This window comes from Lampetra fluviatilis, chromosome 38, assembly GCF_964198595.1.
Source record: "Lampetra fluviatilis chromosome 38, kcLamFluv1.1, whole genome shotgun sequence".
NCBI lineage: Eukaryota > Metazoa > Chordata > Hyperoartia > Petromyzontiformes > Petromyzontidae > Lampetra > Lampetra fluviatilis.
Window position 1 is genome coordinate 930,035 of NC_136312.1, and position 24,293 is coordinate 954,327.

General features: G+C 56.6%; 1 protein-coding gene across 1 annotated transcript; it reads right to left on the reverse strand.

Moving 5' to 3' along the window:
- Window positions 1–913: 913 nt before the first annotated feature.
- Window positions 914–24,047, reverse strand: LOC144945705 (fibromodulin-like). The gene is made up of 7 exons (XM_078874273.1): window positions 23,969–24,047; window positions 21,217–21,551; window positions 15,451–15,612; window positions 12,993–13,157; window positions 4,419–4,544; window positions 2,790–2,976; window positions 914–1,817 (listed from the first exon to the last, which is right to left on the reverse strand). Exons 2-7 carry the CDS (start codon window positions 21,496–21,498, stop codon window positions 1,660–1,662), a joined length of 1,080 nt encoding a protein of 359 aa, XP_078730399.1. The 5' UTR covers window positions 21,499–21,551; window positions 23,969–24,047; the 3' UTR covers window positions 914–1,659.
- Between the last annotated feature and the right edge of the window lie 246 nt (window positions 24,048–24,293).

Below are 24,293 nucleotides of genomic sequence, written 5' to 3' on the forward strand. Positions count from 1 at the left end.
AAGGACTTGTTTCAGCAGCCTGTTTCTCTCTCCAACCTGAAGACGATTGCTTTTGTGGCGATCGAAACGTCGTGATCTATTATTTTTTCGACCTACGTGACTTTACCGAAAGAACCAAAGAGTATTGATGCTGCTGCTGATGATACTCATGATCTTGCTGTGATGATGATGATGCTGATGATGATCTTGCTGGTGATGAGGATTTCGATGCTGCTGCTGATGATACTGGCGATCTTAAATTTCGATTTAAAGCTTTCGTGACTGCACGGATTCATCTTATTGGTTCTTTCGGTAAAGTCACGTAGAAGGGAAGTAATAAAATAATAAAAATAAAACATAATAAAACAATTCTCACGACGTTTCGGCCACAACGCAAGTAGCCGTCCTCAGGTGAAAACCAGGTCTATCGAGGCGACAGCGTCTGAATGAAACAGCACACGTGCTTGGAGCATGTATATAAGCTGGGTTGGAAGGGGGGATGCTGCTAATCCTGCATAATGCACGGGCATAAGTAGTACAGATCACATACCTGCATTTCCCATATCCCGTCCCTTTGATGCTGCTAATCCTGCATAATGCACGGGCATAAGTAGTACTAACCAAATACCTGTATTTCCCATAAATATGCTAAATTCCTCTTGATATGCATATTCTTTTGTCAAGGCGCCCCTTCTTTTTTTTCCCCTCCTTCCAACCCAGCTTATATACATGCTCCAAGCACGTGTGCTGTTTCATTCAGACGCTGTCACCTCGACAGACCTGGTTTTCACCTGAGGACGGCTACTTGCGTTGTGGCCGAAACGTCGTGAGAATTGTTTTATTATGTTTTATTTTTATTATTTTATTACTTCCCTTCTACGTGACTTTACCGAAAGAACCAAGAAGACTGGTGATCTTGTTGTTGATGATGATGATGATATTGATGTTGTTGATACTACTGATGATGCTACTGCTGATGATGATGAACATCACAAAGGGCACGCGGGGGTTTCTTGCTGTTGATTATATTTGAGACGCGAGCGCTGTCCACGTGGCGACACGGTCACGACGAGACGCCGGAACTTGGGTCACGGTCAAGGTCAAGGAAGCTCGGGGGAGAAGGGGTAGGGTGAAGGCAGGGTCATCTCGGGGTCACGATTCAGAAGACCACCTATGGCCCAGCATCCAGGTCGGAGAGTGCCAGGGTCAAGGTGAGCTCATAGGTGAAGGGTCGTGCTGAATGCAGGCCATGGCTTAGGTCGGGTCATTGTCATCAGGGTCAATGCCGGTGTGAAGGTCAGGGTCATCTCAGAGTCGAGGTCATGCTGGCACGGGGGGTCAGAGACATGCATTATACATGGGTCAAGGTTATCTCAGGTGGAGGTCATCTCGTGTGAGGGTCAGGTCTCAAAAGACGGGCTCGGGTCCCAGACAATCCCGCGCAAGAGCCATCTCAGGGTGAGGTCATCTCAGGTGAAAGTCGAGGTCGGGGTCAGGGTGCGATCATCTCAGGTGAAAGCCAAGGTCGAGTTTGGTGTGCAGGGTGAGGTCATCTCAGGTGAAAGCCAAGGTCGAGTTTGGAGTCAGATTGAGGTCATCTCAGGTGAAAGCCAAGGTCGAGTTCGGAGTCAGGGTGCGGTCATCTCAGGTGAAAGCCAAGGTCGAGTTCGGGGTCAGGTCTCAGAAGACGAGCTCGGGTCCTGGGCAGGCCGAGGCGAGGTGGGGCAGCAGTCCCCGGGGGAGGGGGTTCCCGTCCAGGCGGACGCGGCGAAGACCGCGGGGGGCCCCAGGGCCCCCTACTACACCACCCCCCCCACACAGCGCCTGCGCGTCCAGCTCTGGGGAGCACGCACAACAACAACGACAACAACAACAACATTATTTTACCAGGTCAAGGCCCACTGTGCTCCGTAACTCTTTTTCAGAAGCGGTCCTGACTATCGCAATGATAGCCCAATAAAAGTGGCTTATCATGTGGAAATCTGTAGCAGCAGCCAAATTCTCTAAATGCATGGTGTTGATTGTAAATGTGGAGGAAAAAAAAACGGAGGACCCGGAGAAAAATCCACGGGACCTCGGGGATAGTGAGACACGCAAACACCAAATATACAGCAGGCGTCAAGGGTTGGGATCGAACCCACGACCTCCTAGCCACCGTGGCACCTCAATGGGGATCGCACAGCAGCAGCAGCAGCATCGCCCACCTACTACCAACTTCCTTCGGCAGGACCCTCTTGACAGAGAGTCTCGAGACTCGCTGAGGCTTTCCAGGCGGAATCATCGTAAATTACCACTCACATCACCGCGTCGAAGGGGCGCTGGGTTTGGGGCACGTGGCGCGTGACACGTAGGACACGTGACACGAGGCACGTGGGGCGCGTGGCACGTGGGTCACACGTGGTGCGTGGGGCAGGTGGCACGTGGGTCACACGGGGCACGTGGGGCAGGTGGCACGTGAGTCACACGTGGTGCGTGGGGCACAGGGTGGCACGTGGGTCACACGTGGTGCGTGGGGCAGGTGGCACGTGGGTCACACGAGGCACGTGGGGCAGGTGGCACGTGGGTCACACGTGGTGCGTGGGGCAGGTGGCACGTGGGTCACACGTGGTGCGTGGGGCAGGTGGCACGTGGGTCACACGTGGTGCGTGGGGCAGGTGGCACGTGGGTCACACGTGGTGCGTGGGGCAGGTGGCACGTGGGCCACATGGGGCAGGTGGGGCACAGGGTGCGGGATACGTGGCTCATAGGGGGCACGTGGGGCACGTGACATGTAGGGGCACGTGGACCGTTACAGTGTGCGAGTCGCTCACCACGGATGCTGTTGCCCTGCAGGTAGAGGTGCTGCAGGGAGGCAGGCAGGGCGGGCACGTGGGACAGGTTGTTGAAGCTCAGGCCCAGCTCGAGGAGGGAGGCCGAGGAGTTGAACGCCTCCACCGGGATCTCAGCACTCCCCAGGGCATTGTGGGATAGGCGCAGGTACTGCAGCTCGGGTAAGGCCTGGGGGTACCGGGGTCACCCGCCAATGGGTCATGATGGAGAGATAGAGGGGGGCGGGGGGGGGGCCACGATGGGGACATGGAGATTAGACGCGGAGATGAGGAGACGCGGGGATGGGGAGACATGGGCTCGCGAGTAGACACGCGGACACTGAGACACACCCTGGGTGATTGGGGGTCAAAGTCAGTGGCAGGGATGAAAGCGGTCGTTCAACATGACGAGGACCATCCCTCCTCACGGAATCGGGGCCAAATCCTGGGTGCCCCTCTCTGCCAGGTCCCCCCCACCCCCGTCCACGAGTTCCCCGTGGTGGTGGCGCACCCTCGTGGTACGGCCCCGGTACTGCGCCACCACGCGCGTGCAAGGGAGACTGACCCTCCCTGGGCCTGGCCCTGAGCCTGGCCCTGCCCCTGGCCTTGGCCCGGGTCGTTACCTCATCCTACCTTGGCCGTAACTGGTATACAAGTATACAGGAGGTCGTGGATTCGATCCCGACCCTGATGCCTGCTGTATATTTGGAGTTTGCGGCACTCTCTCCCCGTGGCGATCGCGTGAAGTGGCTTACCATCAGGTGCAAAATTAATGCAGCCAAATACTCTAAACACGTGATGTTGATTGTAAATGTGTAGGGAATACCCGGGGGGACCCAGAGAAAAATCCACATGATCATGTTGAGAGACAACTCCAAATATACAGCAGGTGTCAGGGTCTGGATCAAACCCACGACCTCCTGCATACCAGGCGAGGTAACTAACATCTCGTCTCCATGGTGCCCTTATCAACAGGATGATAAGCCACTTCAATCTTGATTTGAAGCTTTCGTGACTGCAGGAATCCATACTCTTTGGTTATTTCGGCAAAGTCACGTAGATACAAAATTATTAATAAATCATGACGTTTCGATCACAACACAAGCGACCGTCTTCAGGTGACAGAGAGAAAGCTACTGAAACAAGGTCTTATATAGGCCTGAAATGGGTGCAGCCTCAGGGTAAGAGGGCGGGGCTAGAGATCGTCTGCCTGAGAGCAGCTTGGTTGGTTCAAATAGAGAAGTCGAGTTAGTGATGACATTGTTGGTTTTCGTAACCAAGCTGTTGGTAGGATCTCTATTGATACAATTGCCACTTCCACAGCCTCAGGGAGACCATCTCTAGCCCCGCCCTCTTACCCTGAGGTTGCACCCATCTCAGGCCTATATAAGACCTTGTTTCAGTAGCTGTCTCTCTGTCACATGAATACGGTCGCTTGTGTTGTGATCGAAACGTCGTGATCTATTAATAATTTTCTATCTACGTGACTTTACCAAAACAACCAAAGAGTATGGATAAGTCACTTCGTTGGGCTAATAGCTCAGTGGGCTTTACGTGGTAACAGTAAAATGTTTGATCAGCTTAACGACAGCAAGAGAGCATCGTGAGCCCGGGACCGTTGAGTGACCCGACCTTGAGGAAGCCGCTGGGGATGGAGGGCACGAGGTTGTGGTCCAGGTAGAGCTGCTGCAGAGTCGCGGGGAGCGGCGTGGGCAGCGAGCGCAATGCGTTACCCGACAGATCCAAGCGACGCAGAGACTGGGGTGGGGGGGATACAAATGTAGAGGTGTAATTGTGTATGGGCGCGGATGGCTAACAAACACAGGGGGCGTGGTTAGGGCCGTACACAGAGGAGGTGCTCACACCGACGTCCGCACCTGCATCCCCCACGGGCCCCTCCCGGGGGCCGAGTACTATAAAAGGTGGTGAGCCGGAGGGCTCGAGGTCGGGGTATCAGCTTTAACCAGCGAAAACCGAAGACCAGCTAGCATAGGCCCCGGAGCTCCCCTGGCTCGCTGTCCTTGTCAGGGCCGACCAGGGCAAGCCGGTGGCGTGGCCCCGAGAGCCCAGACTCAGGGTGCCGGGATCCCAGCTTGACCAGGGCTGGGATAGGTAGCCTCCCTTAGCTCCGTAGTGGAGGACTTGGGCTTAGGTTAGCGGGGTTAGATGTTGTGTCTCCCTGTTAGCCGAGTAAAGGGGACGTTAACCCCTTAAGTACTGTGTGTACCCGCTACTGTACACAAGTTGGTGTTAATAAATAAGTGTGCATCCGATCCCGTCGTCAAGCCTCCTGAATACTTACTACATCTGGTGTCAGAAGTAAAACGTTCAACGATGGACACACGAGGGACGACACGTACCAGGGAGTTGGAGATGAAGGACACCGCGGCCGAATCGCCACCAGAGATGGCCGAGGTCGGATCGGAGCAGCCGGGGCCGAGTACACCCGCGCTGCTACGACAGGAAGGGGGGGATGCGTCGGCCGAGGGACTTCGGCTGGCTCACTCCCGCCTGGCAGAGTTGCTCTACGCTGCGGCCGCCGCGTTGGAAGAGATCACGCGGCTGGGGGCTGGAGGGGCTGCGCGGGACGACGACAGCAGCCGACGCGCGGCGACAGTTCCCGCCACCCCGACGCGGCTCGCGGTTAAATTTCCCGCCGTCACTACAGTGCGGGCAGAAGGCGGGGCCGGCCCGCGTCAGGTGACTGCTGAGGGCCAAGCACGAGCCGTGACATCATCAATACCAGCCAGCGCGTCAACAACAGAGCGACCGGCGATGCCATGCTCGCAGCCCGCCCACACTGTAACATCTGCTGGGAACGACGGAGCGTGATCCGCAGCCACGGACGTCGCGTTACAGCAGCGACTGCCGCCTCTCAAAGAATTCGTGGGCGCGGACGGAGACTGGGGCGGCTTCAAAAGGCGGTTCATCGCTCATCAAGAGATGGCGAACTGGACGGACGCCGAAGCACTACGCGCGCTGCCGGCGATGCTGGACAACGACGCCCTGGCTACTCTCACCTCGGCGCCTAAGGAAAAGCGCGCCACGCTGCACTTGGCGCTGCAGCTGCTGTCAGCTGTCTATGGCCCGCCTTCGGACTGCAGGCAGCTATTCCACGATCGGCATCGGGGCGCCAACGAATCGCCCCTGGCCTTCCGGACGGCTCTCCTGGCCCTGGCGAAGGCAGCTTTCCCGCGGATGGACGAGGAGGACGTCGCCGTCTTGGCTCAAGATGACGCAGAGATGTCGTCCTTGCTGGTCGCGCGCCACATCCATGGGGGCTTGCAGTCCCTACATCGCAAGGCCGCCGAGGGGGTGGCCGGCCATGCCATGGCGGCCACCACCCTCCCATCGGAGGCGGTCTGCGGGGTGGAGCGGTGGGGGGAATGGAGATCAGCGGCACCACAGGCTCGGAATGGACCGAGCCGCCAGGAGCAGCCCAGGCCATCTCGGGCGCTCACACGCTGCTACAACTGTGGCCTTCAAGGCCACGTTGCTTCAGGGTGCCGGGCTCCCCGCCAGCGCGGGGCGACACCTCGTCAGGACGCCGCGCCGTCTCCACCCAAGCTCCAGCAGAGAAATACGGCGAGTCGTGGCACCTCACACGTTTGGCCTATGCACACATCCGACACACACTTACGTGCTCAATCGAACAGGGCTCGCAAATCGACGGCCGTTGCGCCCGATTGTTCTGAAATGCGGCGAGCACTCCAACCGGGTCAGTGGTCGGAGCTCGCCCATCGTGTCGTTGCAGCGTCGGCGGGATCGTCGGTTGTGGTCGGTCATATTCATGGGGTAGAGGTGCGGATTTTAATTGACACAGGAGCGTCGGCGACCATTATATCTGATTTGATCTATAACATTCTTCCCGTTCAAAGTCGTCCCTTGCTCCTCGTTGACGTGCCATGCTATGCTGCTAACGGGGGCTCGCTAGGCATCATTGGCCAAATCCGCGCCAAAATTTGCATTGGAGACATTAAATTATCCGGCCCTGTTTTGGTTTCCTCCTCACTGGCGATTCCGTGCCTGTTGGGGACGGATTTCTTGGCCAAAATGCCCATTCGTATCTTGATTGACCAGGGGTGCATCGAGCTCCCATCGGGTCGACGCGTAACGTTTTTGTCTTCCCCCGCCACGGGGCGTCGGGCGTTTGCAACCGTGCAGGCGCTCGTAGCAAAAACTGTGCGCGTACCCCCGGGGGCTCAGATGCTCGTCCCTCTTAGGTTTGCGTCGGCCGTTTGCTGAGGGGGTTGCGGATCGGGGGGTCTTGTTGGGACCATCTCGGGCCGGGGTCAATGGCCCCGATTTACTAGCGGCTCAGACCATGGTGAAAGGGGATGAGGACCCCTTCATTGCAGTCCTTAATGTAGGATCGCGAACGGCCGTGGTTCCTCAAGGGACCGTGCTTGCACACGCAACGCCGGCACCCTATGAGGAACCACTCATGGGTCAGGTAACCACCGATCCTCCATTGCGACCGCATTCGGACTGTGATGACGGATGGCTGGATGCACTTTGCGTGGGATCAGTGGACCTGTCCGACTCGCAGCGTGCGCAGCTGCGAGTTCTCCTGAAAGAATTTGCCGACGTTTTTAGTCAACACAAATTTGATATTGGTTGTACTAAATTGCTGCGACACCATATTGACACGGGTGACAGCGCGCCAATCCGCCAAAATCCCTTTCAGCTGAGTCCCGCCGAAAAGGATCATGTCAAATCGGCCGTTGATGACATGCTAGCCGCCGATATCATTTCCCCTTCCAACAGCCCGTGGGGCGCGCCGATCGTTTTGGTGAAAAAACACGACGGCTCACTGCGGTTTTGTGTCGACTTTCGGCGATTGAACAAAATTTCTGTGGCAGATGCGTACCCGCTTCCTCGAATGGATGAGTCGCTCGATGCCTTGGCGGGGGCGTGATTCTTTTCCACCCTCGATTTACTTTCTGGATTCTGGCAGCTTCCTCTGGATGACGAATCAAAACCTAAGACTGCTTTTCGTACACCGCAAGGTCTCTTCCAATTTAACCGCTTGCCGATGGGCTTACATTCTGCGCCGGCAACTTTTCAGCGGTTAATGGAACTGGTCTTGGCAGGCTTGCAATGGGATTCGTGTTTAATTTACTTGGACGATGTCATCGTCTTTAGCAAATCCTTCGAGGAACACCTCCAGAGGTTGCGTGCTGTTTTTCTCAAAATGCGGGCTGCCAATTTGAAATTTAAACCGCAGAAGTGCCATTTGCTCCGCGAATCGGTGCGGTATTTGGGTCACATTGTTGGGCGCTCGGGGATATCCACTGATCCCGCCAAAACGGAATGCGTCAGCTCCTGGCCGACTCCCACCTCGGTGGGAGAGGTCAGGAGTTTCATTGGGTTCGCATCGTACTACCGACGGTTTGTGGCTGACTTTGCTACGATCGCGAAACCATTGCATGCCTTGACGTCCAAGGGAGTCAGGTTTCATTGGGGGCCGGAGGAGGAGGCTGCTTTTCGCGCCCTCCGGAATGCCCTGGTGGGGGCTCCGCCGTTGAATTACCCCGATTTCTCACAACCCTTCTTGCTCGATACAGACGCAAGTAACACGGGCATTGGGGGCGTGCTGTCCCAGCTTATTGGGGGCGTAGAGCATGTGGTGGCTTACGGTAGTCGAGTACTGTCTCCAGCGGAACAACGGTACTGCGTTACCCGTCGGGAATTATTGGCAATTGTTTATTTCATTCAGCAGTACCGCCCGTATCTGTACGGTCGGCGTTTCACCGTCCGTACAGATCATGCGGCTCTACAGTACGCCCTGCGGGTTCAACAACCATCGGGCCAGTTGTCTCGATGGTTGTAGATTTTCCAAGACTACGACTTTGTCACCACATATCGTAAGGGCGTCCGCCACATGAACGCTGACGCCCTGTCGCGGTTGCCACCCACTTCGGAGTGCACTTGCCTCTTGGGTTCGGGGCGTTGTAGGCCCCCGAACGTCACCACCGATTCGGTCCTCGTGGCCGCCGCCGATGCGCCTTCGGCTTCGGGTCCTATCGAGCAAGAAGGGAGGGATTCGTTGCTGGGGTTGTCGGTCACGGAGTGGGGACGCCTCCAAATGGAGGACACCTCCCTCCTCGCTCTGCCACATATCGTAAGGGCGTCCGCCACACGAACGCTGACGCCCTGTCGCGGTTGCCACCCACTTCGGAGTGCACTTGCCTCTTGGGTTCGGGGCGTTGTAGGCCCCCGAACGTCACCACCGATTCGGTCCTCGTGGCCGCCGCCGATGCGCCTTCGGCTTCGGGTCCTATCGAGCAAGAAGGAAGGGATTCGTTGCTGGGGTTGTCGGTCGCGGAGTGGGGACGCCTCCAAATGGAGGACACCTCCCTCCTCGCTCTGCGCCGTCGCACCGGGGGGGTTGGTCAGGGGGTGGCGAACGTTGACTCGTGGGGGTTGTTCCAGGGTCTTTTAATGCACTGGGACGGAAAATCCCGTCGCCAACGGCTCGTGGTGCCTGCAGCATTAAGGGGTAAGGTGGTATGGGCTGCTCATGAACGGCTCCTGCACTTGGGGGTTCACAAGACCTTTGCCACGCTCCAGCTCGATTTCTTCTGGCCGGGCATGGCAAAGGACGTGGGGGATCTCCTGGGGTCGTGCACGCAATGCGCGCAGCGGAAGCCACCAGCAAGGGGGTCCAACCCTCCGCTGCAGTCCATAAAGGTTTCCCGGGTTAACGAGCTCGTTGCTCTAGATATTCTCGGGCCATTTCCCGCTACACCCAGGGGAAATAGGTATTTACTGACAGGGGTCGAATACTTCACGAGATGGCCTATGGCCTGGCCACTGGCCAACCAGTCAGCAGCAGCCGTCGCGGAGGCCTTTGTCCAGGGCTATGTCCTCGACAAGGGTGCTCCGGAACGGCTGCTGACTGATCAGGGTAAGAATTTTTTGGGGAAACTCCTCCGCGAGGTGTGCGACCTCTTGGGTACGGAGAAAATTCGGACCTCCCCGTATCACCCACAAACTGACGGGATGGTGGAACGGCTGCATCGGACCATCACGTCCATGCTGTCCCAGCAGGTATCGGAATCCCAGACAGATTGGGACCTTCGCATTGCCGGTGTGTTGCAAGCCTACAGGATGGCTCCCCATGCGGCCACCGGATTTTCCCCTTTCTTTTTAATGTATGGCCGCGAGGCTAACCCCCCTGTGACGACCCAGCTGAAGCTCTCGGCGCCTCGGGCGAAGTCTACATTGTCCGAACACGTTAAATTTAACATCGGCAAATTATCTGAGGCGCGGGAAGCGGCCGTGCAAAATTCTGAACTCCGCCAGAAGGCGAACGAGAGGCTTCGGCTGGGGCGGGCACATGTGTTCAAATGGAAACCAGGGGACAGGGCATGGTTGCACTGCCCCCAGGTGCCGCTGGCGACCTCGTCAAAGTTGGTACGGCCGTGGCGGGGGCCCGTGGAGGTCGTACAGGTCTTGCGGCCGCAATGTGTACGCGTCAAATGGGGGAGGCGTCGGTGGTACGTGCACCCCTCAAGGTTGAAACCGTTCATTGCGCCGCCCCGTGGTTCGCACACACACACGCATGGCCAAACGTGTGAGGGGTCCGCCGACTCCCCGACGTCGCTGCTCTCGCCTAACCTGACATCAACTGTTCCATCTCCAGGTGCAACTGGAGTGACGGGTCCACGACCGCCAACCCCCCCCGGGGGGGTCGGGGGTCACTCGGCAGCGAAACCAGACTCTCTCGCACCCGGACCGTCAACAACCGCCACTGAGCATGCCGGGACGGGCCCTTGTGACGGGCCCGCCGCGAGAACGCGCGCCAAAACGCGCAGACTATTGTGAGGTCGGCCGTTGGGGGGCCTTTGTGGACGAGGGGGGGAGGCGCCCGGGGCGCGTGTATATATATGTTGGTTTTGCAGAATGGGGTATTTATTCGGGGGGGTGCGCCGGGTTATTTTTTTCTCTCTTTCGTCTTCTACCTGTTTCCTGTTGTTGTTGTTATGGTTGTCATTGTTCTTGTTAAAATTACGCGAGGCACACACGGTTTTGGGGAGGGATGCACCTTTATTCTGTTTTTGTTGCAGCCGGGGACGGCTGCGAGCTGTACAGGGGGGGTGATGTAGAGGTGTAATTGTGTATGGGCGCGGATGGCTAACAAACACAGGGGGCGTGGTTAGGGCCGTACACAGAGGAGGTGCTCACACCGACGTCCGCACCTGCATCCCCCACGGGCCCCTCCCGGGGGCCGAGTACTATAAAAGGTGGTGAGCCGGAGGGCTCGAGGTCGGGGTATCAGCTTTAACCAGCGAAGACCGAAGACCAGCTAGCATAGGCCCCGGAGCTCCCCTGGCTCGCTGTCCTTGTCAGGGCCGACCAGGGCAAGCCGGTGGCGTGGCCCCGAGAGCCCAGACTCAGGGTGCCGGGATCCCAGCTTGACCAGGGCTGGGATAGGTAGCCTCCCTTAGCTCCGTAGTGGAGGACTTGGGCTTAGGTTAGCGGGGTTAGATGTTGTGTCTCCCTGTTAGCCGAGTAAAGGGGACGTTAACCCCTTAAGTACTGTGTGTACCCGCTACTGTACACAAGTTGGTGTTAATAAATAAGTGTGCCTCCGATCCCGTCGTCAAGCCTCCTGAATACTTACTACACAAATACCAACTCACTCATTTAACCACTCACTCACCCACTCAGCCACTCACTCACCCACTCAGCCACTCACTCACCCACTCAGCCACTCATTCACTCAGCCACTCACTCACCGCCTCACCCACTCAACCACTCAACCACTCACTCACCCACTCAGCCACTCACTCACCTAATCAGCCACTCATTCACCCACGCAGCCATGCACTCGGCCACTCACTCACCCATTCAGCCACTCCCTCACCCACTCAGCCACTAACTCACTCAGCCACTCGGCCACTCACTCAGCCACTTACTCACCCACTTACTCACCCACTCAGCTACTCACTCACCCACTCATCTGCTCACTCGCCCACTCACCCACTCACTCATTCACCAACTCAGCCACTAACTCACTCAGCCACTCGGCCACTCACTCAGCCACTCACTCACCCACTCGGTCTTTCACTCACCTACTCAGCCACTCACACGCCCAAGCAGCCACTCATTCGCCCACGCAGCCACTCACTCAGCCACTCACCCACCCACTCATTTACTCACTCACCCATTCAGCCACTCACTCACCCACTCAGCCACTAACTCATTCACCCACTCAGCCACTCACTCACCTACTCAGCCACTCACTCCCCCATTCGGCCACTAACTCAGCCACTCACTCGCCCACTCGGCCACTCACTCAACTACTCACTCACCCACTCACTCACCCACCCACTCACCCACACACTCACTCACCCACTCACTCACCCACCCACTCACCCACACACTCACTCACCCACCCACTTCCTGAGACACTCACCCACACACTCAATCACCGAAACACTCACACACTCACTCATCACTCACTTACCGAGACACTCACTCCTCCACTCACCCACTCACCAATACACCCACCCACTCACTCACCGAATCACTCACACACTCACCAAGACACTCACCCACTCACTCACTCACTCACTCGCCAAAACACTCACACACTCACTGAGACACTCACCCATCCGCTTACCGAGGCACTCACCCACCCGCCCACCCACTCACAAAGACTCCCACCCGCTCCCTCACCCATTGACAATTACATTTTCACTTACATTAATTATTACACTCATCCATTACATCATTAATTTACTAACACATCGACTCATTCACGCACTCAGGGGGCTGTGTGGCGGGGGTGGGGTGACTTGGGCAGGGAGCGCAGTGCTAGTCCATTGATACTCATTCAACCTCTCATTCACTCTCTCATTCAATCATTCACCCTGTCACTCACTCTCAAATTCACTCTCTTATTGTCTTAGCCATTCATCTAATTCACATAAATTTACCATATGATTCGCTATCTCAGTCACTCTTTCATTCACTGAGCCGTTTACTCTCTCATCCATGCAGTCGTGCACTCATTACTTATTATTCACTATCTCAGTCACTTTTATTCACTCATTCATTGTCATTCGCTTTATTTAATATTTCGCTAATCAATTTTCATTCACTCTCATCCGCCCTCTCATTCAGCCTCTCATTTACCTTCATATGCACCCTCTCACTTATTCACCCCTGCCCCCCTCTCCCCCCGCCCCCACTCACCTTGAGGGACCCTAGGGCCCCGAGCCCCCCCTCTCCCAGGAGGTTGTTGTGCATCAGCAGTGAGGTGAGGTTGTGCAGCGTTCCCAACGTGCCGCCCGCCACCGACGAGATGCGGTTGTGGCCCAGGCGCAGGTCCAGCAGGGACAGCGGCAGGGAGGGGGGCACCTGGGGGTCCGGGGAGGCGGTGCGGGGGGAGATTGCGGGGGGAGGCCGGGGGGTTGGCAGTCGCCATTGGGGTTGGGGAGAGGGGTCACCGGGGCTGTGCGAGCATGAGCGGTTGATGGTCGTCGTGGTGAGGATTGTGATGGCGATGATGGTGAATGCGATGGTGGCGAGGAGTGCGATGGTGGTGAGGAGTGTGATGGTGGTGATGATGAGGAGTGTGATGGTGGTGATGGTGGGTGGTGAGTGCCATCGTGGTCGTGGTGGTGGCGGTGGTGTGGATTGTAATGGTGATGATGGTGAGTGTGATGGTGGTGGTGAGTGTGATGGTGGTGGTGAGTGGTGGTCAGTGTTGGCGGTGGTGATGAGTGGTGATCCTGATAAGTCCGTCTGCTACAGCATGGGTGTAATGAATTCCAACAAGACCTTCATCTCTGCTTTATTGACCTGGTCAAGGCCTATGATACTGTAGGGGTGTCAGGGGAAGGTTTCCCACCAACAGGAGGGGGAGTGGGACGGTGACAGGGGAAGGGGGAGGAGCAAGCGAGGAGATATGAGGGAGAGAACGGGCGGGAAGAAGGATTGGTTGGCGGGAACGAGATTGGGACGGCTGGGGAACGAGGTGTGGATGGGAGAAAAAGAATAAAAGACGAACCCCCTGCAACCTTGTGTCGGCTTTCCTTTACAATACCATCAGTAGGCCTGGGCTCTGGGTTGTTCTTCGTGCTTTCAAAGTCCCTGACTTTCTGCTCACATTCATTAAAGGCCTTGATGATGGTGGGCAGGCCCGGGTAAAACTACGTGGCTGGGAGTCCGAGTCATTCCCTGTTCACCTTGGGGTGCGGCAGGGATGTCCTCTGGCTTCCACGTTATTTGCCATATATTTGGATCATGTAGCTCGTGAAGCCTTCGATGGCTGTACTTGAGGAATTTCCATCTGGTACAGATACAATGGGAGGCTGATCGATGCCAGAGTGCGGTCAAGGGATGGCTCCCTATTGGTCAGCCATGTTACGTATGCCAATGATCTGGTAATTGCTGTTCACTCAGAGGAGGAGTTGGAGGCGCTGCTACTGAACCTGGAGCGTGCTACTAAGAGGTCGGCCTTATCATCAGCTCCACCAAAACTAAGCACCTGCCTGGGTATTTTGTACCATCAGACACTCCACCCCCACAACTCCCAATTGGTGATGGGGCAGTTGTGGAGAGGGTGGAGAGTTTCCAATACCTGGGCAGTGTGCTTATGACCAGCTCCGAATCACTCGGGCAGCATTATATTTTCATTGGCTGCGTAATGCTGTATGGAAGCTACCTGGTCTGCTACTCCGCACGAAGCTACGGGTCTTCCCGGCCACAGTCATGCCCTCCCTTCATTTGCGCCGGTTACAAACATTCAGGCTGGCATGCTTATGATGAATCCTGCGTTTGACCAGACTGGACCGGCTCCGGTTTGACAGCAGAGGTCTCACTCCGAATCAGTCGAGCAGCATTATCTTTTCATCAGTTGCTTAACGCTGTGTGGAAGCTACCTGGTATGTCGCTCCACACGAAGCTTTTGGTCTTCTCAGCCACAGTCATGCACTCCCTTCTCTACGCTTGCGAAATGTGGACCCCCCTAATGGAACATCTTCGCTAGTTAGAAATATTTAGGCTGGCCTGCCTACGATCCATCCTGGGTTTAACCATGCTGGATTGTGTGAGGAGCTCTCAAACCCTTGAAAGATCTGGACAAAGTCCCATCGGTGAGCTCTTCTCCAAGCAAGGCTGCGTTGGCTGGGTCATGTAGCCCGCATGCCCAGCCACTGCATGCCTAAACAGCTTTTGTTCGGAGCTGAATGGGTACGGCACAGGCTGGAGAAGAGATGGAGTGATGTGATACAAGAGGATGTGGAGCTGAGTGGACTTGACTATGACTGGTACCAGCGGTGTCAAGATCGGCCTCTGTGGAGGAGATTTGTGAAGAACACCTTTGGGCAGTTGGAGGCAGTCCCCCTCCAACAACAACGGAGGGCGGTGGAGCAACACTCACAACAACGAGTGGAGCGCCGGGGGGCTAAAACACAGCAAATTAGCACAGTAGGGGGCACAGGTGGTGCATCATCCAGTCATCTCAGTCAGTTGACCCATGGCACCTAGGTCTGCCCCGTGACCTCCTGCCAGCGGGCGTTCGACACTTCACGTGGCCTCAACGTGAACATAGCCTGGCACAAGCGCCGTGGTGACGTCACCGCCACTTCGTGTTGTTGTTGGTGGTGAGTGTTGCTGGTGAGCGTTGGCGGTGGTGGTGGTGAGCCACCTGGGTGAGGTTGTTGAAGTCGAGGTAAAGTCTCTGCAGCTCCCCGAGGCGTGCGAGTGCTCCGCTGTCCAGCTCAGTGATCTGGTTCCTCTGCAGCACGAGCCATGCCAGGCGCGTGGCGTTCCTCAGCGCACCCTCCGGCACCACGTCCAGCTGGTTATCCTGCATAGAGTTGCTCACTCGCTCACTAACCCACTAGCCCACCCACTCGCTCACCTACTGACCCAATCACTCACCCACCCACCCACTCACCCACCTTCTCACCCACCCACTCACCTCCGCCCCCCCCCCCACTCGCTCATCCACTCGCCCACTCACCCATCCATTCACTCAACAACAACAACCACCATTCGCCCCTAAGTGGCGGTGACATCGTCACAGCGCTGGTGCCAGGCCAGGTGCACCTTGAGGCCACGTGAAGTGTTGAACGCTCGCTGCTGGTAGGAGGTCACGGGACAGACCCAGGTGCTATGGGTTGACTGACTGAGATGACCTGTGCTCCCCCACTGCGCCAATTCATTGCGTTTTTAGTCACTCGGTGCTCCGCTCGTTATTGTTGAAGGACGACTGCCTCCAACTGCCTAGTAGCAGCGTTCTTCACAAACCTCCAGAGAGGCCAATCTTGACACCGCTGGTACCGGTCATCGGCACGTTCACTCAGCTCCACATCCTCCTGTACCACATCAGGCAGGCGCATCTTACAGATGGCAAGACGATGGTCAGTGGGCAAATCGGCTCCATGGTAGGCCCTGGTGTCAAGGACATGGGCCCACATTTGCTGTTCAGGAACTATGTAGTCCAGCAGATGTCCTTGCTCGGACCCGGCGGGCATCACTGATGTTGTGTCAATGTGTCGATGCCGGAAGAGCGCGTTAGTGATTACAAGTCCCATGGGCTGCACAGAAAGTCGAGCGGCCTCCTACCGTCAGGGCCTTTATAAGGTCGCCAAACCCCCAAACGTGGCCAAGCCCGAGAAGGCTGTGCCATAGCAGCGATCGCCCCCAGACGATTTGAAATCACTCCGTCACAGCCTCCTGCCGTTGTAAGCGAGACCCGCGCTGCTAAATGTGACATAGAGCGTCGCAGCAGCTCATTGGGGCCCTTACCGCTGCATAAATAAGATTGCAAAAAAGAAAAAATCTAAATCCCAGCTGATCTGTTCCACGCCTTTAAATAACTTCAGCTCAATCGCCGCCATCATGGCCCACTCAAGCATGAAATTCACCTGACAGGGTGACTCCCGAGGGGCAACTTTAGCTAGCACTTGGGATGTTCATCTTCGGTGGGGCGGGGGGGGGGGTAAAGCCACCCCCGCCACCACCACCGTTCATCACCTCCCGTCGATGGAAGACTGTTCCATCCCTCGGAGTGATTGGAGCCAGAACCGGACTAGCAGAACCTCCTGTAGACCACAGAGGTCCCAGGTGGTACCGGTCCAGCTCCCCAGTCATCCATGTTCCCAGTCAATCACAAACCTGCTCGCCCAGGCACTCACTCAACCGCTTACCTGCTCACTCACCCGGTCACCTATTTACACACCCACACTTATCCACTCACCCGACGCTGACCCGGTTATTCACGTGCCGAGTTCCTCACCCGGTCGCTCACTCACCACGTCACTCGCTCTCCCAGTCACTCACCACGTCACTCACTCACCAAGTCACTCACCACGTCACTCACTCGCTCAGTCACTCACCACGTAACTCGCTCGCCCAGTCACTCACCACGTCACTCGCTCACCCAGTCACTCACCATGTCAGTCGCTCGCCCAGTCACTCACCACGTCACTCGCTCGCCCAGTCACTCACCACGTCACTCACTCACCAAGTCACTCACCACGTCACTCACTCGCTCAGTCACTCACCACGTCACTCGCTCGCCCAGTCACTCACCACGTCACTCGCTTACCCAGTCACTCACCACGTCACTCACTCACCAAGTCACTCACCACGTCACTCACTCACCACGTCACTCACTCGCCCAGTCACTCACCACGTCACTCGCTCACCCAGTCACTCACCATGTCAGTCGCTCGCCCAGTCACTCACCACGTCACTCGCTCGCCCAGTCACTCACCACGTCACTCACTCACCAAGTCACTCACCACGTCACTCACTCGCTCAGTCACTCACCACGTCACTCGCTCGCCCAGTCACTCACCACGTCACTCGCTTACCCAGTCACTCACCACGTCAGTCGCTCGCCCAGTCACTCACCACGTCACTCGCTCGCCCAGTCACTCACCACGTCACTCGCTCGCTCAGTCACTCACCACGTCACTCGCTCGCCCAGTCACTCGCCACGTCACTCACTCACCAAGTCACTCACCACATCACTCGATCGTCCAGTCACTCACCACGTCACTCGCTCGCCCAGTCACTCGCCACGTCACTCACTCACCAAGTCACTCACCACGTCACTCACTCACCAAGTCACTCACCACGTCACTCGCTCGCCCAGTAACTCACCACGTCACTCACTCACCAAGTCACTCACCACGTCACTCGCTCGCCCAGTAACTCACCACGTCACTCACTCACCAAGTCACTCACCACGTCACTCGCTCGCCAAGTCACTCACCACGTTACTCACTCACCAAGTCACTCACCACGTCACTCGCTCGCCCAGTTACTCACCACGTCACTCGCTCGCCCAGTCACTCACCACGTCACTCACTCACCAAGTCACTCACCACGTCACTCGCTCGCCCAGTCACTCACCACGTCACTCACTCACCAAGTCACTCACCACGTCACTCGCTCGCCCAGTCACTCACCACGTCACTCGCTTACCCAGTCACTCACCACGTCAGTCGCTCGCCCAGTCACTCACCACGTCACTCGCTCGCCCAGTCACTCACCACGTCACTCGCTCGCTCAGTCACTCACCACGTCACTCGCTCGCCCAGTCACTCGCCACGTCACTCACTCACCAAGTCACTCACCACATCACTCGATCGTCCAGTCACTCACCACGTCACTCACTCACCAAGTCACTCACCACGTCACTCGCTCGCCCAGTCACTCACCACGTCACTCGCTTACCCAGTCACTCACCACGTCAGTCGCTCGCCCAGTCACTCACCACGTCACTCGCTCGCCCAGTCACTCACCACGTCACTCGCTCGCTCAGTCACTCACCACGTCACTCGCTCGCCCAGTCACTCGCCACGTCACTCACTCACCAAGTCACTCACCACATCACTCGATCGTCCAGTCACTCACCACGTCACTCGCTCGCCCAGTCACTCGCCACGTCACTCACTCACCAAGTCACTCACCACGTCACTCACTCACCAAGTCACTCACCACGTCACTCGCTCGCCCAGTAACTCACCACGTCACTCACTCACCAAGTCACTCACCACGTCACTCGCTCGCCCAGTAACTCACCACGTCACTCACTCACCAAGTCACTCACCACGTCACTCGCTCGCCAAGTCACTCACCACGTTACTCACTCACCAAGTCACTCACCACGTCACTCGCTCGCCCAGTTACTCACCACGTCACTCGCTCGCCCAGTCACTCACCACGTCACTCGCTCGCCCAGTCACTCACCACGTCACTCACTCACCAAGTCACTCACCACGTCACTCGCTCGCCCAGTCACTCACCACGTCACTCACTCACCAAGTCACTCACCACGTCACTCGCTCGCCCAGTCACTCACCACGTCACTCGCTTACCCAGTCACTCACCACGTCAGTCGCTCGCCCAGTCACTCACCACGTCACTCGCTCGCCCAGTCACTCACCACGTCACTCGCTCAGTCACTCACCACGTCACTCGCTCGCCCAGTCACTCGCCACGTCACTCACTCACCAAGTCACTCACCACATCACTCGATCGTCCAGTCACTCACCACGTCACTCACTCACCAAGTCACTCACCACGTCACTCGCTCGCCCAGTCACTCACCACGTCACTCGCTTACCCAGTCACTCACCACGTCAGTCGCTCGCCCAGTCACTCACCACGTCACTCGCTCGCCCAGTCACTCACCACGTCACTCGCTCGCTCAGTCACTCACCACGTCACTCGCTCGCCCAGTCACTCGCCACGTCACTCACTCACCAAGTCACTCACCACATCACTCGATCGTCCAGTCACTCACCACGTCACTCGCTCGCCCAGTCACTCGCCACGTCACTCACTCACCAAGTCACTCACCACGTCACTCACTCACCAAGTCACTCACCACGTCACTCGCTCGCCCAGTAACTCACCACGTCACTCACTCACCAAGTCACTCACCACGTCACTCGCTCGCCCAGTAACTCACCACGTCACTCACTCACCAAGTCACTCACCACGTCACTCGCTCGCCAAGTCACTCACCACGTTACTCACTCACCAAGTCACTCACCACGTCACTCGCTCGCCCAGTTACTCACCACGTCACTCGCTCGCCCAGTCACTCACCACGTCACTCACTCACCAAGTCACTCACCACGTCACTCGCTCGCCCAGTCACTCACCACGTCACTCACTCACCAAGTCACTCACCACGTCACTCGCTCGCCCAGTCACTCACCACGTCACTCACTCACCAAGTCACTCACCACGTCACTCGCTCGCCCAGTCACTCGCTCACCCAGTCACTCGCTCACCACGCCACTCGCTCACCAAGTCACAGACTCGTCTGACAGCGCTTGGCTGCACCTGTTCCATTGTAAAGGTGCCTCTCTTTCCCGTCTGTTAAAGGGACCCCTCTCTTAAATATCGACAACACGTTCTACTTAATTAAATATACTTTTTAATAAATGTTTTCTCCTACAACATCAGAGTGCAGCGCCACGTTAAATACGCACTACAATGACAATAGTTTCAAGCGATTTGAAGCATGTTTTATTTGGGGGAGGGGGCGAGCTTTGTGACGTCATATTTGAGGGGGGTCAGTTTTTTTATGACGCCGTGTGACGAGGGGGGGGGGTCAAAAATCGTCAAAAATCGCGTGACGTTATTTGTGGACGGCCCCTAAAGGGAACCTTCTCGTAAATGTACAAGTCTTAAAGGGACACCCCTATTAAAGAGACGCATCTCTGAAAGGAAAATGTATGGAAGGGAATCGACTATTGAAGGTACAGTCCATGCCTGAAGGGGACATGTCTTACAGGGACGCGTCTCTTAACGGTACCCGCCTCTTAAAGGGATACGATCCTAAAAGGGATCCGCCTCTTAAAGGGAGCTGTCTCTTAAATGGGACCCGCCTCTTAAAGGGACCTGTTTCTTAAAGCGATCCGCATCTTAAAGGGACCCTTCTCTTAAATAAACCTGTCTCTTAAAGGGACCCGACTCTTAAAGGCACTCAACTCTTAAAGGGACCCTTTTCTTAAAGGGATCCCGCCTCTTAAAGCGATCCGCATCTTAAAGGGACACTTCTCTTAAATAAACCTGTCTCTTAAAGGGTACCCGCCTCTGCAAGGGACCCGTCTTTTGAAGGAACCCGCCTCTTAAAGAGTACCCATCTCTTAAAGGGTACCCCTCTCTTAAAGGGTACCCATCTCTTAAAGGGTACCTCTCTTAAAGGGTACCCATCTCTTAAAGGGTACCCACCTCTTAAAGAGTACCCATCTCTTAAAGGGTACCCATCTCTTAAAGGGTACCCCTCTCTTAAAGGAAAACCACCTCTTAAAGAGTACCCATCTCTTAAAGGGTACCCCTATCTTAAAGGGTACCCACCTCTTAAAGAATACCCACCTCTTAAAGGGTACCCTTCTCTTAAAGGGTACCCTTCTCTTAAAGGGCCCCGTTTCTCACTCACCTGGAAGAACGCGAAGCGGATCCTCGCCGGGATGGGCGGCATCACCTTGAGGCCGCGACCGTCGCAGTAGAGGGACTCGGGCCAGCGCGCCGGGCACTCGCACTCCGCGGGGCAGTCCCCCTGCGGCGTGCCCCCCTGCAGCGGGGCAGGCCCCCCCCCCTCCTGCCGGGGTCGGTAGTAGTTGAGGCCGGAGGCCGTCCCCACCACCGCCGCCGCCAACAGCAGCAGCAGGAGAGGCGCCACTCGGGCGAGCTGCCAGAACGGGGAGCCCGGGCGAGCCATTGCTCTTGGGTTGATGCTGAGGAATGGCGCTGTCAGTCACGCACGCGAGGTCCCTGCACGAGACGGGGATCGGTACAGGGAGGGTCCCGTGAGAGACGGGAAGGGAAGGGTCCCTTTAAGAGAGGTCCCTTTAAGAGCAGTGTCCTCCACTCATTGTCAGAGAGGGTGGTGGTGGGGGGGCACTTTCGCCGACAAGACATCGTCAGTAGTGTGAGGAGGGCCCCCCACTCCATTTGAAACCATTGTTGGGTTCGTCACAGCATCACAATGACGACGACGAGGTGGGGATGCGCTTCGCTGTGTATTGCTGCAGGCCGCACTGCAGGCCACCGCGAGCCTTGTAATGAAGAACCACTACTTGGAGGGTGGGGGGTGGGTTAGGGAGGCCCTCGCAAGACATCGGCCTGGGTGGTGGTGGCTCCACCGCCACACGGCGCTGCCTGGAAGGTCGCTCCATGGCACACGGCTGTCGTTAGACTCACTTGCCGTGAGCGTCGAGGCGCTGTGCCCTGCGTCTGTTCCATCTGTACGGGGATAGAGTGTTTCCCCCTCGCACGCACGCGCATGTACTCTCTCCCCGGGTGCTCCGGTATCTTCCCACACGTAAAAGCACCCAATGAATTGGCCGATAACACCTTCATATGTAGAGGGTTGCAGAGCTTGAGGGGGGGAGAGGCAAGGCCCCCCCCCCTCCCCCCTGCTCGTTACGCCGCTCTTGGCTGTGTGTGGCCAGGCCACTTTTCCGTACAACGATGATGATGGGTGACCGGGACTCTCCTCCTGTGGTCCACCCGCCCCCCCCTCAGGATGTGGAATTCACGTCCGTTGGACTGTGTGCGTGTGTGCCTGCGTGTGTGTTTCACGGTAGTGTAGCAGTCAGCGCGCCGCGCTACGAACCTGGCGACCCGGATTCGATTCCTGCTCGCGGTCACCACCAGTGGCGATTATCTTAACCGGTCTTGGGCGTCCCCTAGGGCGACTCAGCCTCAATTGAGTACCTGGTGCGGTGTGTAGTAAACATCGCCATTGGGGAGACATAGGCGGCCGGGCGTGGTGTTGGCCACCCACCCCTTCATGTACCGTGCCGGCCTTCACAAGTATTCGCTAACAGCACTTCTCCCAACAGTCTGCGAAAGGCTATCCGAGGGATCTTTGTCTTTTTGTTTAACGGTGGGCAAAGGAGCGACGCTCACAACAACGAGCGGAGGGCCGGGTGACTAAAACGCAGCAAGTTGGCACAGTGGGGGACACAGGTGGTGCATCGGCCACTCATCTCAGTCAGTCAACCCCATGGCACCACCTGGGTCTGTCCCGTGACCTCCTGCCAGCAGCGAGCCTTCGACACTTCACATGACCTCGGAGTGCACCCAGCCTGGCACAGGCGCCGTGGTGACGTCACGGCCACTTAGTGGCGAATGGCGGCTGCTGTTGTCGTTGTGTACACCGGATCCAAGGCGCTTTAGCAGGGTAAAATATTAATATTGTGATTAAGAGATGGGAGCGAGAGGTCCCATTGAATGGAGCGGTCAAGAGGCGTTCCGTTGTTCACGCAACGGATTCCTTAGAGCAGGGGGCGTCAAGCTCCGTTGGCTACCATCATCACCATCTTCACGGTGCGAAATAAGTTCAACATTCATCATCAATATCATCACTCGGAGAAGCAACAGCATCAGGAGCATCATCAGCAGCAGCTGCAGCAACCACGTGCATCGCTCACAATAGTAACAACGTTATTAACATCACCATCATCAAAGACAAATGTCCCCCATATAGCCTTAACAGACTGTTGGGGCAAGTGCTGTTCGTGAGCACCTATGAAGGCCGGCACGGCACCCGAGGGGGTGGGTGGCCAGCACCACGCCCGACCGCCTTTGTCGCCCTAGTGGCGATGTTAACACACCGCACCATGTACTCATTTCAGGCTGAGTCAACCTAGAGGAGGCCCATGACCAATTCAGATAATCGTCACTTGCGTTGATCATCGTCACCATCATCAGCATCATTATCCACCTTCACCATCATCACCATCGTCATCACCGTCTGCATCATCGTCATCACCACCCCCACCATCCTCACCATGATCATCATCATCAACACCTTCATCACTCCCAACATCATCGGCGTCACCACCATCATCATCATCATGATCACCGATGTCAACATACACACCATCATCACTTTCTTCATCACCACCACCATCATTATCAGTACCACCACCATCATCACCATCTTCATCACTACCACCATCATTATCATTACCACCACCATCATCACAATCTTCATCACCACCACCATTATTATCATCACCACCACCATCATCACCATCTTCATCACCACCACCATCATTATCATCACCACCACCTTCATTATCATCACCACCACCACCATTATCATTACCACCACCATCATCCTGGTCTCTGGGTCTCTGGGTCTCGGTCTCTGGGTCTCGCACTCTGCCGTGTGCCCTTACCTCTGCTGCTCTCGTCTCCCGTCTCTCTCCCTCTCTCGCTCTGCTCGGCTCTCTCCTCTCTCGCTCTCGAGTCTATCACGTGTCCTGTGACCCTTGAGCAATAATGAGACCCCTACCCCTGCCTCCTCACTCCTGCCCTCCCCACTCCACCATACCCCTGCCCCTCCCCCAGCCCAGGATAAGGGATACGCGAGGTATGTGAACACACACACAAAGACACACACACATACACGTGTGTACACGCACACAAACACGTGCACACGTGTTTGCAGCAACAACTGCCGATCGCCACGGTGCTTGTACCAGGCTGGGTGCACTTTGAGGT